Source organism: Mus musculus, chromosome 1 (genome assembly GCF_000001635.26).
Source record: "Mus musculus strain C57BL/6J chromosome 1, GRCm38.p6 C57BL/6J".
NCBI lineage: Eukaryota > Metazoa > Chordata > Mammalia > Rodentia > Muridae > Mus > Mus musculus.
The window spans coordinates 58,277,209-58,287,972 of record NC_000067.6 but is presented as its reverse complement, the minus strand read 5'-3'; the positions used below and the strand labels follow the sequence as shown (position 1 = coordinate 58,287,972).

At 47.9% G+C, this 10,764-nt stretch overlaps 1 protein-coding gene across 2 annotated transcripts in view; it reads right to left on the bottom strand.

The window, feature by feature from the left end:
* The window catches only part of Aox2 (aldehyde oxidase 2), a 100,939-nt gene extending 91,292 nt beyond the window's left edge, over positions 1-9,647 (bottom strand). Inside the window, exons 1-6 of one of the 2 annotated variants that reach the window (NM_001008419.2) lie at positions 9,498-9,647; positions 6,739-6,796; positions 5,211-5,307; positions 4,378-4,486; positions 2,276-2,402; positions 220-281 (exon numbers count right to left, since the gene is read on the bottom strand). In NM_001008419.2, coding sequence (NP_001008419.1) covers positions 220-281; positions 2,276-2,402; positions 4,378-4,486; positions 5,211-5,307; positions 6,739-6,796; positions 9,498-9,554 — 510 coding nt within the window. In that variant the 5' untranslated portion in view covers positions 9,555-9,647. The remainder of the gene's footprint in view (positions 1-219; positions 282-2,275; positions 2,403-4,377; positions 4,487-5,210; positions 5,308-6,738; positions 6,797-9,497) is intronic. The other variant, XM_017319653.2, reaches the window with a different exon arrangement.
* Positions 9,648-10,764: the final 1,117 nt, after the last annotated feature.

The following is a 10,764-nucleotide window of genomic DNA, read 5'->3' as shown; positions in this document are numbered from 1 at the left end:
CATCAAAGGTGGTGTAATGCTCACCTGGTCTACAGCAAGCACTGGCAACTCCAATGAGTCCTCGCCCTTTCCCCCTCCCCTCTGCGGTGACATTTGTCTGTTTTAGTCGGTTGTGATGGTCTTACAAACCCCATTCTTGTGTCCCCAGCTTTGATCACCTGTTCTTCTCATTCCTACTCCGTATGACGTGTCTCCACTTCCTTACCCTTGTGTACTCACCATGCAGAAGGTCCTGCCGCTCTCCAGAATTGGCCGATACCCAGTACAGCGGCAGAGGTTCCCTGATCAGAGGGGAAGCATAGCTGTGAATTGCTTGTCTCTACTGCTTGCTTTTCCAGATTATTATTTATTTATTGGTATTTATGTGTGTCTGTGTGTGGATGCTCTTAGAGGTCAGAAGAAGGTATTGCATTTCCTGGGGCTGAAGTTATAGGTGCTTGTAAGCCACAAATGTGGGTGCTGAGAACTGAACTCTGGGCCTCTGGAAGAGCAGCAAGCTCTCCTAATGACTGAGCCAAATCTCCAGCCACTCTACTGGATTCTTTTAAAAACCGAAATAGATCTAACAGATTTTCTTGTCAGTTCTGGGGAGTAGAACTCAGGGCCTTGGACATGCTAGGATAACATTCTACTTCTGAGCTATGATCCTAGCCCTGATGTTTAGCTATTGACAATAACTATTTTAAATTATGTAAGACAGTGAGATCTTAAGAAAGCAATCCCCAAGGTGTCACTAGACAGACAAAGTGCCACGGGTGGGCTACCAGGTGTGTTCCTCAGAGGCTCTTAGGTCACTGCACCAGAGTCACCTGGTTGTATTTGTTAAGAACATGAATCTGCCCTTCTGGAACCTGAGCATCTGGAGACAGGCAGGAGAGCCTGCATTTAAGAGACCAGTGGGCCATTCTGTTGCATGGTAAAGTCTGGAATCCTTACGCTTCCAAGGATGAAGGTGAAGGTCTGAGGGTAGAGAGAGAGTGTAGACTAGAGTTCATCTCTGATGGCCTGACTAAGAAGTTTGGGCTCAAAGGATGTGCAAGCTATGGGTTAGTAAAGAATGGGTAGAATTCTCAGAGCAGCAGGAACAAGATGGGGAGAGACTGGCCTGGAGGAGTCGTGTAGAGAGCAGGAAGTATGACAAATCGGGCTTGGTCAAGTTTTAGGGCTGATGAGCTGCTGAAGAGAGACCTGGGGAAGGTGGGGGTTTTAGATGAATTAGTATGATTCTCTGATTATTGTTATTGTTATTATTATTATTATTATTATTATATTGTGAATTGAACCCAGGACTTTTGCCCATAATAACTACTCTATCATATGCTCAGCTATGGTTTTCTGCACTTGAAAGAAGAGATAAGGATAGAGAGCTAGCGAGAGCAAGAGAGAGGGAGGGAGGAAGGGGAGAAGGGGAGAGAGGGAGAGAGAGAGAGAGAAAGAGAGAGAGAGAGAGAGAGAGAGAGAGAGAGAGAGAGAGAGATCAGCAGCTGGCACATAAGGAGCATATCTATTTTCATCTGTCTTCAACCTTTGAATTGAGGACTTGTTTACAGATTGATAACACCTGAAGATAATGTTTATTAACCCTATATGTTTATAAAACTAAAACTGTTACAAATCTTTCAGATGAGAGGCTTATTATGAATTGATATATGCCGCTCTACCAAGACTCTTTGTAGTCTTAAGTCCTGGCAACTATGAACATAACCTTGTTGAATAATAAGATCTCTCCCAGTGGAATCAAGAGGTAACAAGGTTGTCCAGGCCTGGGGCGGGCCTACCCCAGTGGCTGATGTCTGTAAACAAGAGGAAGATCTATAAGCCAGACAGCAAGGAGAAAGGTGTGAGGTAGAAACAGTTTGGAGCTATGTAGCTCATGAGCTCAGAAATGCCAAGACTCAGCTGACTGAGAGGAATAAGGCTGAGAGGAATAAGGAAGCAGTCTCTTCAGGGCTTTCAGACACAGCACTGGTGGGCCGATAGCTCGACTCCAGACTTAATGCTCCCAGAACTGCATGAGAACTTTCTGTGTTTTCAGCCAGTTGTGCTTTGTTGGGTAGGCTCATGGATTCCGGTCCCTGGGGAGCATGTGATAAGTCAGCAGACAGAAGTGTGGTGGCCCCTGGGCCGCGTGCAGATGACTTGACGTCTGTGTCTGCACACAAATGTTAGAAATGACTGTGGCTTGGCACTGGAGCAGAGCTAGGAAGATCCTGAGGGTGGTGTGGGAAAGCATGAAGAACCTTTTCCTTCTGCCTGCCTCCTGTGTCACACCTACCTCCCAAGGCCTCCATGAGCTGTTCCTCTGAGGGCTGCGGGTGGTTCCTGAGCAGTGTGTAGATGGACATCACCATCCCAGGGGTGCAGAAGCCACACTGGGTGCCGTGGCTCTTGGCGATCCTCTCCTGGAAGCATACATTTGTGGTCACATCTGCCGCCTCAGATTCTCTCCAGGGTCCACAAATCTGTACCATTCTCACCCTCTGAGCAAATGTGCCCCGCCCCGTTGTCCAGTTCTGTATATTCCCCTTTCTAGGCAGCTCCCAAAGGCAAGAGGTTCAGAAGTTACCGCTCACAACTTTAATTACTTTTCAGGGTCAGATGCTCTGAGACTTCTGTTTGGGAATTAGCAGTGTGCAGCCGGCACTCCCAGTGAGAACACTTATCCAGGAATTAGTAATTATTAGGAGGGTGCACGTAAGTTTCAAAACTGGTTTTCTTGAACACCCGTACATCTTCCACGGCTTAGATCTCATGGGAGGCTGTGCGGCTTTGACTGACATGGAGACCATTGCTGATCTCCTGTTGTCTTCCTTAATATTTTCTGTGTCAGCTCAAAAGACTTAGCTTTCAGGGACCGAGGATTTTGGTCTCTGTTATTTCAAGCGTGATCTATGGTCTTCTGGGAAATGGTGGGGAACTCAGGTCCCTGCTCCAAACTGCTTGGCCAGAATCTGAACTTTTAGCAAGTTCCAGGTGACTCTTGTGAACACCAAAGCTTGGAAGCTTGGCTCTAGATTCAGTGCACAATGCCTGGGGTCCCACTGTGTGGACTTAGCTGCGAGTGTCTTGTACGACTTCCTAGCAGACTCTTTTCTGGGTCCTTTATCTTTACTGACCTCTTTGGAGTTGACTCTCAAGTGGTTAAATCAAGAAACCCTGGGGCTTCTCCTGCCTAAAATCCCTGAGCATTGGTTGATCTGACTGTGGCTTCCCAAACTCCCACGACAATGACAGGAGAATCAGTGCCAGCACATGTCACATCACCGTTCAACCCAACACTGCCGCTTCAGCAGCAGGCTGAGTGCTGGAGGGGGAGTGTCCCCGTCCTCTAGGGAGTTGCTCTCAGACTTCCCTCAGCCAAATGCTGATTTTTACGCCTCAAACCTTTATGCTACAGGGAATGATCCCTGAATTTTATCTCATAAAAACGTTGTCTGATACCAATTGTACTATAAACTAGAGTAGATACTGAACACAGGCTATAGAGTAAATGTCTCTGAGGGGATGGGGATATGGCCGTTGATAGGGCATACCATATGTGTGTGTGCATGGATATATATGGATAATAGATGAGTATATGTACGTGTAACATATTTGTGTAGTGCTTGTAGAAGTCAGAAGAGGACATTAGACCCCCTGGGCACTGGAGTTAGAAGCTGATATAATTGACCTAACTGGGTGCTGAGAATTGAACCTGGATTCTCTGGAAGTGCTCTTAACACTGAGCCATCTCTCCAGCCATGGGTATGGTTTTTTGATATAGCATCTCATGTATTCCAGGCTGGCCTTGACCTCACTGTGTAGTGGAGGATGACCTGGAACTCCTTCTGTCTCTACTTCCCCAGTACTGGGGTTATAAGTATGCGCCACCATTCCAAGGACTTCATGAATGGTAGGCAAGTGCTCTATCAACAGCTATATCCCCAGCCCCTCAGAGGCATCTATTCTATAGCCTGTGTTCAATATCCACTTCAGTTTATATTAAATTGGTTTCAGACAAGGTTTTTAAAATGTTAATATTATTCAAATAGAAGAAGCAATAAATGATGACCATTTAATCAAATGAAGGTGTGTTTTAGCTCTCTCTCTCTCTCTCTCTCTCTCTCTCTGTTTTTTTTTTGTTTGTTTTGTTTATTTTGAGACAGGGTTTCTCTGTATAGCCTGGAACTCACTCTGTAGACCAGGCTGGCCTTGAACTCAGAAATCCACCTACCTCTGCCTCCCAAGTATTGGGATTAAAGGTGTGCACCACCATTGCCTGGCATAGCTGTCCAAAGCTCCTACATTGTGACCCAGAAGGTGGAGGTGGGACAGACAGTCTGCACAGCCTTTGGCAAAGTGAAGTTCAGAAGTGAGAAGATTAGAATGTGTGCTTACCTGCACGGGGTGGAGCCTGGTCTTGATGCTTCCCACACCTTCCACGGTGGTGACAGCAGCCCCATGCAGGGAGCACAGGGGCACCAGGCATGCCATGACGGAGAAGTGTCTTTGTGTGGGAAACACAAAGAAAACCAAGTAAAGTGACACAGTCCTGCACCATGGAGAACCAGGAACTAAGAAGGGCAACTCTGATGGCCAGGTTGGGGGGCATGGGAGACAGGGACTGCAGAGGTGACAGCTCTGGTGAAATGGGGAGGTGGGAAGACGGCAGGGGTGACAGATAAGAGCAAGTCAAAGCACTCTCTGCTCATTCTATGACACCTATGAGAACTGGGGGTCCTTAATGTGTACCTGGACACATCCTGAATACCAGAAAAATCTTTACAGCCTTAAAATAGATCCCCTGAGAGCTCTTAATCATTAAACTCCCTTTCCCCAAGTGGGGAAGGACCCATGTCACCAGAAGGGTGGCTGAACTTCTATTAGTCTTTGTTGAGCAATGGCCGCATCACAAGCAAAGGCTTTTTGCCTTTTGCCTATACTAGTGCACTCTGCATTCATTTTCTTGTTAGTTTAAGCTCTCTGAGTAAAGTCATTTAACCATGTTGGGGGATCTGTGTTTTGAACCAAAGATGTGGATGAAGTTCAAGTTTCAGAAGTGATATACAGAAGGCCGTTAGCATAGTTACGTAATCAGAGTAAAGGGCTCACAGCATTGGTGGGGATTCCTTCAGTGGGACACTAGGATCTGGTCTTTCTTAGTTATGTGGTAGAACAGAAGTCAGGCAGGGATAGACCTCTCTCTTGGCTACTGGACCCTGGGTAGCTACCTTGTCTTCTTGCACACCGGATCGTGTTGTGACACCATCACTGTGCAGGCCCCACAGCCTCCTGTTCCACACGCATCCTTAGTTCCTGTGAGGCATACTGGGAAGGAAGGCGTCAAGGAAAAGATGCAAAGCAGACATTTTGCCTCTGAGCTAGCTGCTTCCTTAGGGTGTCACCAGTGTGAAAGGTCTTTGTGGGATGACACCCTGTCTGAGAAGCCATTGCTTAGCTATGTGGTCCCGGGCAAACTAGCCCATTCTGGCTTGTTTCTATTTGCAGAGAAGAAGGAGTGATACCTACATTGTCAGGCGAGCTCACTATATACATCTTGTTAAGGTAAAACTCCTTAGACAGACCCTACTTCAGTACAAGGTATTTTTGTCTTCTTCTGGTTCTGGTCATGTAATTGTGGGGAGAAGAACTATTTTTAACAACTCAATACGTTATTAATTTTGGCTTGTAATAGCCCAGCCTTCCTCTGGCTGCATTGCACCTGAAGTGGGTGATGAGTCTCTAGGTCTGTTATCTTGCCTCTGGGTCCCACCGTGAGCATCTTTCTTTCTAACTCTCTCCAGATAATCCCAAAGCTGGGCTCTGCCTCTGCATTTATCTTTCTTCTCCTGTTTCCACATAAGATTGATCAGTTGTGGCTAAAAAAGGCTTTAAACTCATCAACTCCTTGCTACTCTCTCTCTCTCTCTCTCTCTCTCTCTCTCTCTCTCTCTCTCTCTCTCTCTCTCTCTCTCTGTTCTGTTGGTTCATCAGTTCACGGTGGTTCAGTTGTATTATCTAAGTAAAGAGGGCCTGGGTGGGAAAACGAGTCCCTGAGTCTTATTTCAGAGAGGGGACCAATGACAGTTTTCACTCAGCTCTAAGCACAGCTACTGTGTGACAGGCTGGCTACCCTTCCACTTGCCATGACAAATGGAAGTCTTGATTATTTCAAACATAAAATGTTTTGACTTTCAAATATTGGTGGCTAATTAGCAACCACGTGGGCTTTCACACAAAGCTTGTTCGGGGCAGTTTCATCAATCTGTTGCTCCTGTCCCTGAGTTTCATTATTTATGTTTTGGCTTCCCCGAGCAATTCATTGGGCTTACTAATTAAAATATGTTTATCATTATGAAGAGCTGTGTTCCAGCATATAAGATGGTGGGGACATCTGGTGTAAGAAAATAGATGTAAGGTGAAGAAATTGTCGTATCCAATTGCTGAATCTGAGAATCTGGTTTTGTAAGGGGCAGGTCACAGGCAACCCAAGCCTCTATTATGTAACACTCCGGTGGATGGCAGAGCCCAAGTGTACGGCTTAGCTTCTATTTCACACTATTCAATCACACGTAAGCAATGCCGGGAAGCTTTCTCCTCTCACCAGCCCAACTAATCTGATATTCTTAAAGCCACTGCCAAAAGCAAAAGCAGGCAAGGGTGACAGGGCTGGAGACCTCACAACCGCAGCAGCTAACGCACTCCATACATTCTACAAGGCATCTATAAACATGGCTGAAACTGTGATCAGAAGGGTCCAGTTCTTTCTCAGGAAGGCCAGCAGAGTGACTTCTGGGTCCACATTCTTCTCCGTCACCTGCATTGGAAACAGGAGGGATTATGGGATTGAATGGCTGACTCAGCAGAATGTCTGTGGCAGTCTGCTCCATCTGTTTGATGGAGGAGGTAGGATGGAGCAGACCAGACCTGCTCAGAGGGGAAACCGTGTTTATTTACAGGAGAGGAGCCTCACAAGGCCCGTGTAGAAATGTGATTTGTGTGGTGGAAGCCGTGGGACGCTGTGGGACGCTGTGGGATGCTGTCTCTGGACTTTTTCCACTTTTGAAACATATCTGCACTTTGTATTTTTCACTTCTGCTCTGTTGCCCGGCCTTTTGGAACCTCCCAACAGAATCTTTAGAAGTATTTTAAACTTGGAATGTGTTTGTTCAGGGGATGGGGAGTGGTCCTATAGGGAGGGGAGGTGGGTGGGATGTGTCTGCCATTTCTGGGATACCTGGTAGGGAACTCTGGATGATCTCTGGGGTCTGGAATTTGTCGCAGAAAGTCCGTGGGGGAAAGTTACTGTTGTCCTGGAGAGGCTCTGGGGCCTGCTGGTCCCCTGCCATTGGAGTGGCCTGCTGGTCCCCTGCCATTGGAGTGGCCTGCTGGTCCCCTGACATTTGAGTGGCCTGCTGGTCCCCTGCCATTGGAGTGGCCTGCTGGTCCCCTGCCATTGGAGTGGCCTGCTGGTGGCCTCGACACCTTACTCAGGGCCCATCCTTCCCCTGGAAAGGCGGTGTTCACATCACAAGTCACACAGGAACTTGCTTGTTTTCTCTTTCCCTGTTGTATCCTTTAGCATAGTTATTGCTTTTGCCCTGGGATGTCATGTGAGCACCTCTCGTCATTCAGCTGTGTGACAGGCAAGGAAGGTTCTGTGGGCCAACACTGCCTTCTTCCTTTCTCCTCAGAAGGGGAACACACATTTTTGTACACCTCAAGGAATAGAAATCTCTAGGCAGATATTTCTAAGGTGAGAACTGGGCCTGGCACCTCATCACTAGAATAATAACAAAACCTACCCTCCAATGCCCTTCCTCTCACACTAGGCCCTTTACAAACAATTACTGAGAATGTAATCAGACCCCACCCCATAGAAATATCTAACAGACTCCCACCACACAGACTGCCTCCCCTTCCCTCCTCTCTGTTGGCATTTAGTCTCAGCTCTGCCCCACAGTTAACTGGCAACAGCCAGGCATGCCTGACTCACTATAAAAGGGGCTGCTTGTCCCCTCCTCACTCTCTTGCCCTCTTACTCTTGCTCTCTCCTCCTGCTCTCCCTCTCTCCCCATTCCCCTCTCCTCTCTCTCTCCATGTGCTATTCTCTCTCTCCCTCTCTCCCTCTCTCTCTTTCTCTCCCTCTCCCCCTTTCTCTCAACTCCCCTCCCCATGCCCTGAATAAACTCTTTTCTGTACTATAGCATCGTGTGGCTGGTCCCTCAGGGGGAAGGGATACCTCAGCATGGGCCCACTGAGGCACCCCTTTCCTCCACACCATACCTTGCCTCTATCAAACATCTCTGGTCTCTCCTATTTTTTTTTTCTTTTTATAAAACACAACACTCTCCCCTCCTCTTTGTTCCCCTCTCCCCTCTATCTCTTGATTTATTCTCTGTTCTGACTACAGCCGTGTCATTCTGGGATCATAACTGGATCTGGCTCAATGGGAAAGCCATGAGTGATTGTCACAGAAGGATGTGGTGGTGGGTGCCTGGCGAGGCTGCACTCAGCTGAGAGCACATGCAGGCAAATGAACAGCCCTGTGGCTGCTTTCCTGGGCCAGCTCCTGAGTGCAGACATGTGTGCAGGCAGAGGTTCGAGAGGCTCTTGGAGGGGAGGTGGCAAGAGTTCAGAGAAGCTGTGGGCCCTTGGAAAGTAGAATGGGGCTCATGACAAGAAGGGCTTGGCCACTAAGAGCAGCCAGTGTCCCGTGTGAGGGGTGGTGAGGCTAGGAAGGAGGCTACTAGTGAAAGTAGCCACGAGAGGCTCTGTCCTTGTCTCTATATTCCCAGAACAGACTGCAACCTAGGGAAAGAGGGGCCTCCTGGCTTTTCAACTTGTGAGTCATGACCCCTTTAGAGATCAAATAACTCTTTCACAGGGGTCCCCTAAGACCATCAGAAAACACGGATGCGTATGATTTGTAACAGTAGCAAAATTACAGTTATGAGGTAGCAACAAAACTAATTTTATGGTTGGGGGGTCACCACAACATGAGGAACTGTATTAAAGGGTCACAGAATTTGTAAGGTTGAGAATTATGGCCTTAGAGAAATTGATTTGATAAACAGAATTACAAAGATGGATTCATAAAAAACTTCTAGAGTTCAAAAACGCAAACCATGCAGTAGGGCGTACTGCTTCTGTGTCTCGTGCCTCAGGGGCTCCTGCCTGGGGACAGAAGCAGCTTTCCTTCCAATTTCACAACAGCTGTGGGAAGCACAGGCCACAGGGGGACTCCGAATCTCAGGGAGGTGAAGTAATTTGTATCAGGTTATGCAGTGAAGTGCCATGTTAGAATCCCAGGGGTATGCAAAGAATCCCAAGACTCTCCTGCCTCCCACTATGCCAGGACCCAGTTGTTGGCTTCGAGGAGAAAAGAGAAGTCAAAATGGGTTCGTAAAGCTAAGCTTCTTGTCCCAGAAAGGAGAGGCTCAGATCGGATTCCTGGAGCCCCTGGAGTCAGGGGTTTCCTGCTGCAAGTCGCAGGGCTAACTTTACGGGTCGCTTACCTTCCTCCCGTTCACAAAGAACTCCAGATCATCCGAAATCTGGGCTGGGCAAGGCATGGCTCTGGTGAGTTTGGCCTCTTGGCTCGGATACCAGCTACAGAAATGAACAGAAAGGATTGAGGTGGAAGCGGGCAGCCTGGAGCCCCAGCTGGGACAGCTTGGAGTGGAGAACTCCTTGCTTCATGGCTTTTTAAGTCTAGGGCCTCCTAATCCCATGCCTCACCTCCCACCAACCTTGGCTTTGAAAGCTGGCTCAGGATGCAACCTATACCTCTTCTCTTGCTTTCTCTGAAACCCGAGAGCATCCTGTGAAACCCACAAACAACCTAAGCTTAAACCTGCTCTGTGCATTGCCTCAAACCCTGCACCCTGCCCCAGTCCCAAAGGGACCGAGTAGAAAGCTAGCTGCAAGCTTCCCAAGATCCTGTCCCCGAATCTCCCCTGCTTGTCTTGCATTCTTTATGAGAAAATGAAGCCTCCTAGGAAAACATACAGACGAGCTCAGTCTGTGCTCTCGTTGAGGTGAAGATGTGGGGTGTCTACTCACTTGGCCCTTCCACGTCTTTCTTGCTTCTCTATGCTCAAGACCATTGTGTTGGAAAAAGTGTGATCTGTTCAAGGCACCCTGAGGCCCTGGGAACTAAGCCGGGGTCTCCTGGGTTGAGAGAAGGCTAAGTGTACAGATAGGCCGATGGTGGAGAAGATACTGCGCCTGCATGAAAACCTTCTAAGTACATCTGCTGTTTTCATGGTGTAGCTAAAGAGATGCCCAAGGCTTGCTGCTTCTGTGGTCTGGTTTTGGGAGAGCTGACGACTCCCCCCTCTTCTAGAACACCTTTCATGAGGTCATGAGCACCATCTTTAGAGTAGAACCTCGATGCTAGAATGAGCATTCACTGTGTGATGAGGCTTCAAGCCAGAACTTTCCCTTTCTCAGTCCATGGAGTCCAGAGAACACTCCCAATTCAACAGGGCTGTCAGCTCTCTGGTTTCTTGATAATTCTAAGGACTAGCTCTTGAGGATCCCCAGTCTGTGTAGATCCACAGATGTGTTTGTGTGGTGAGTCATGTGTATTAAAAAACTTGCTGGGCAGATTGGGTAAGTCTTTGGGTGTGGAAGTTGGAGATCTCTGTGAATTAGGCCCTCCAGGTTAGATTTCCAAACCCTCTGATAGCACTCTGGGGCCTGGGGTATAAGACCCAGTGCGCTAAGCCTTCTAGCCCACCTCTAGTGCTGGACTCAGGTGCTCTTGTTCCGAGGGGGAAA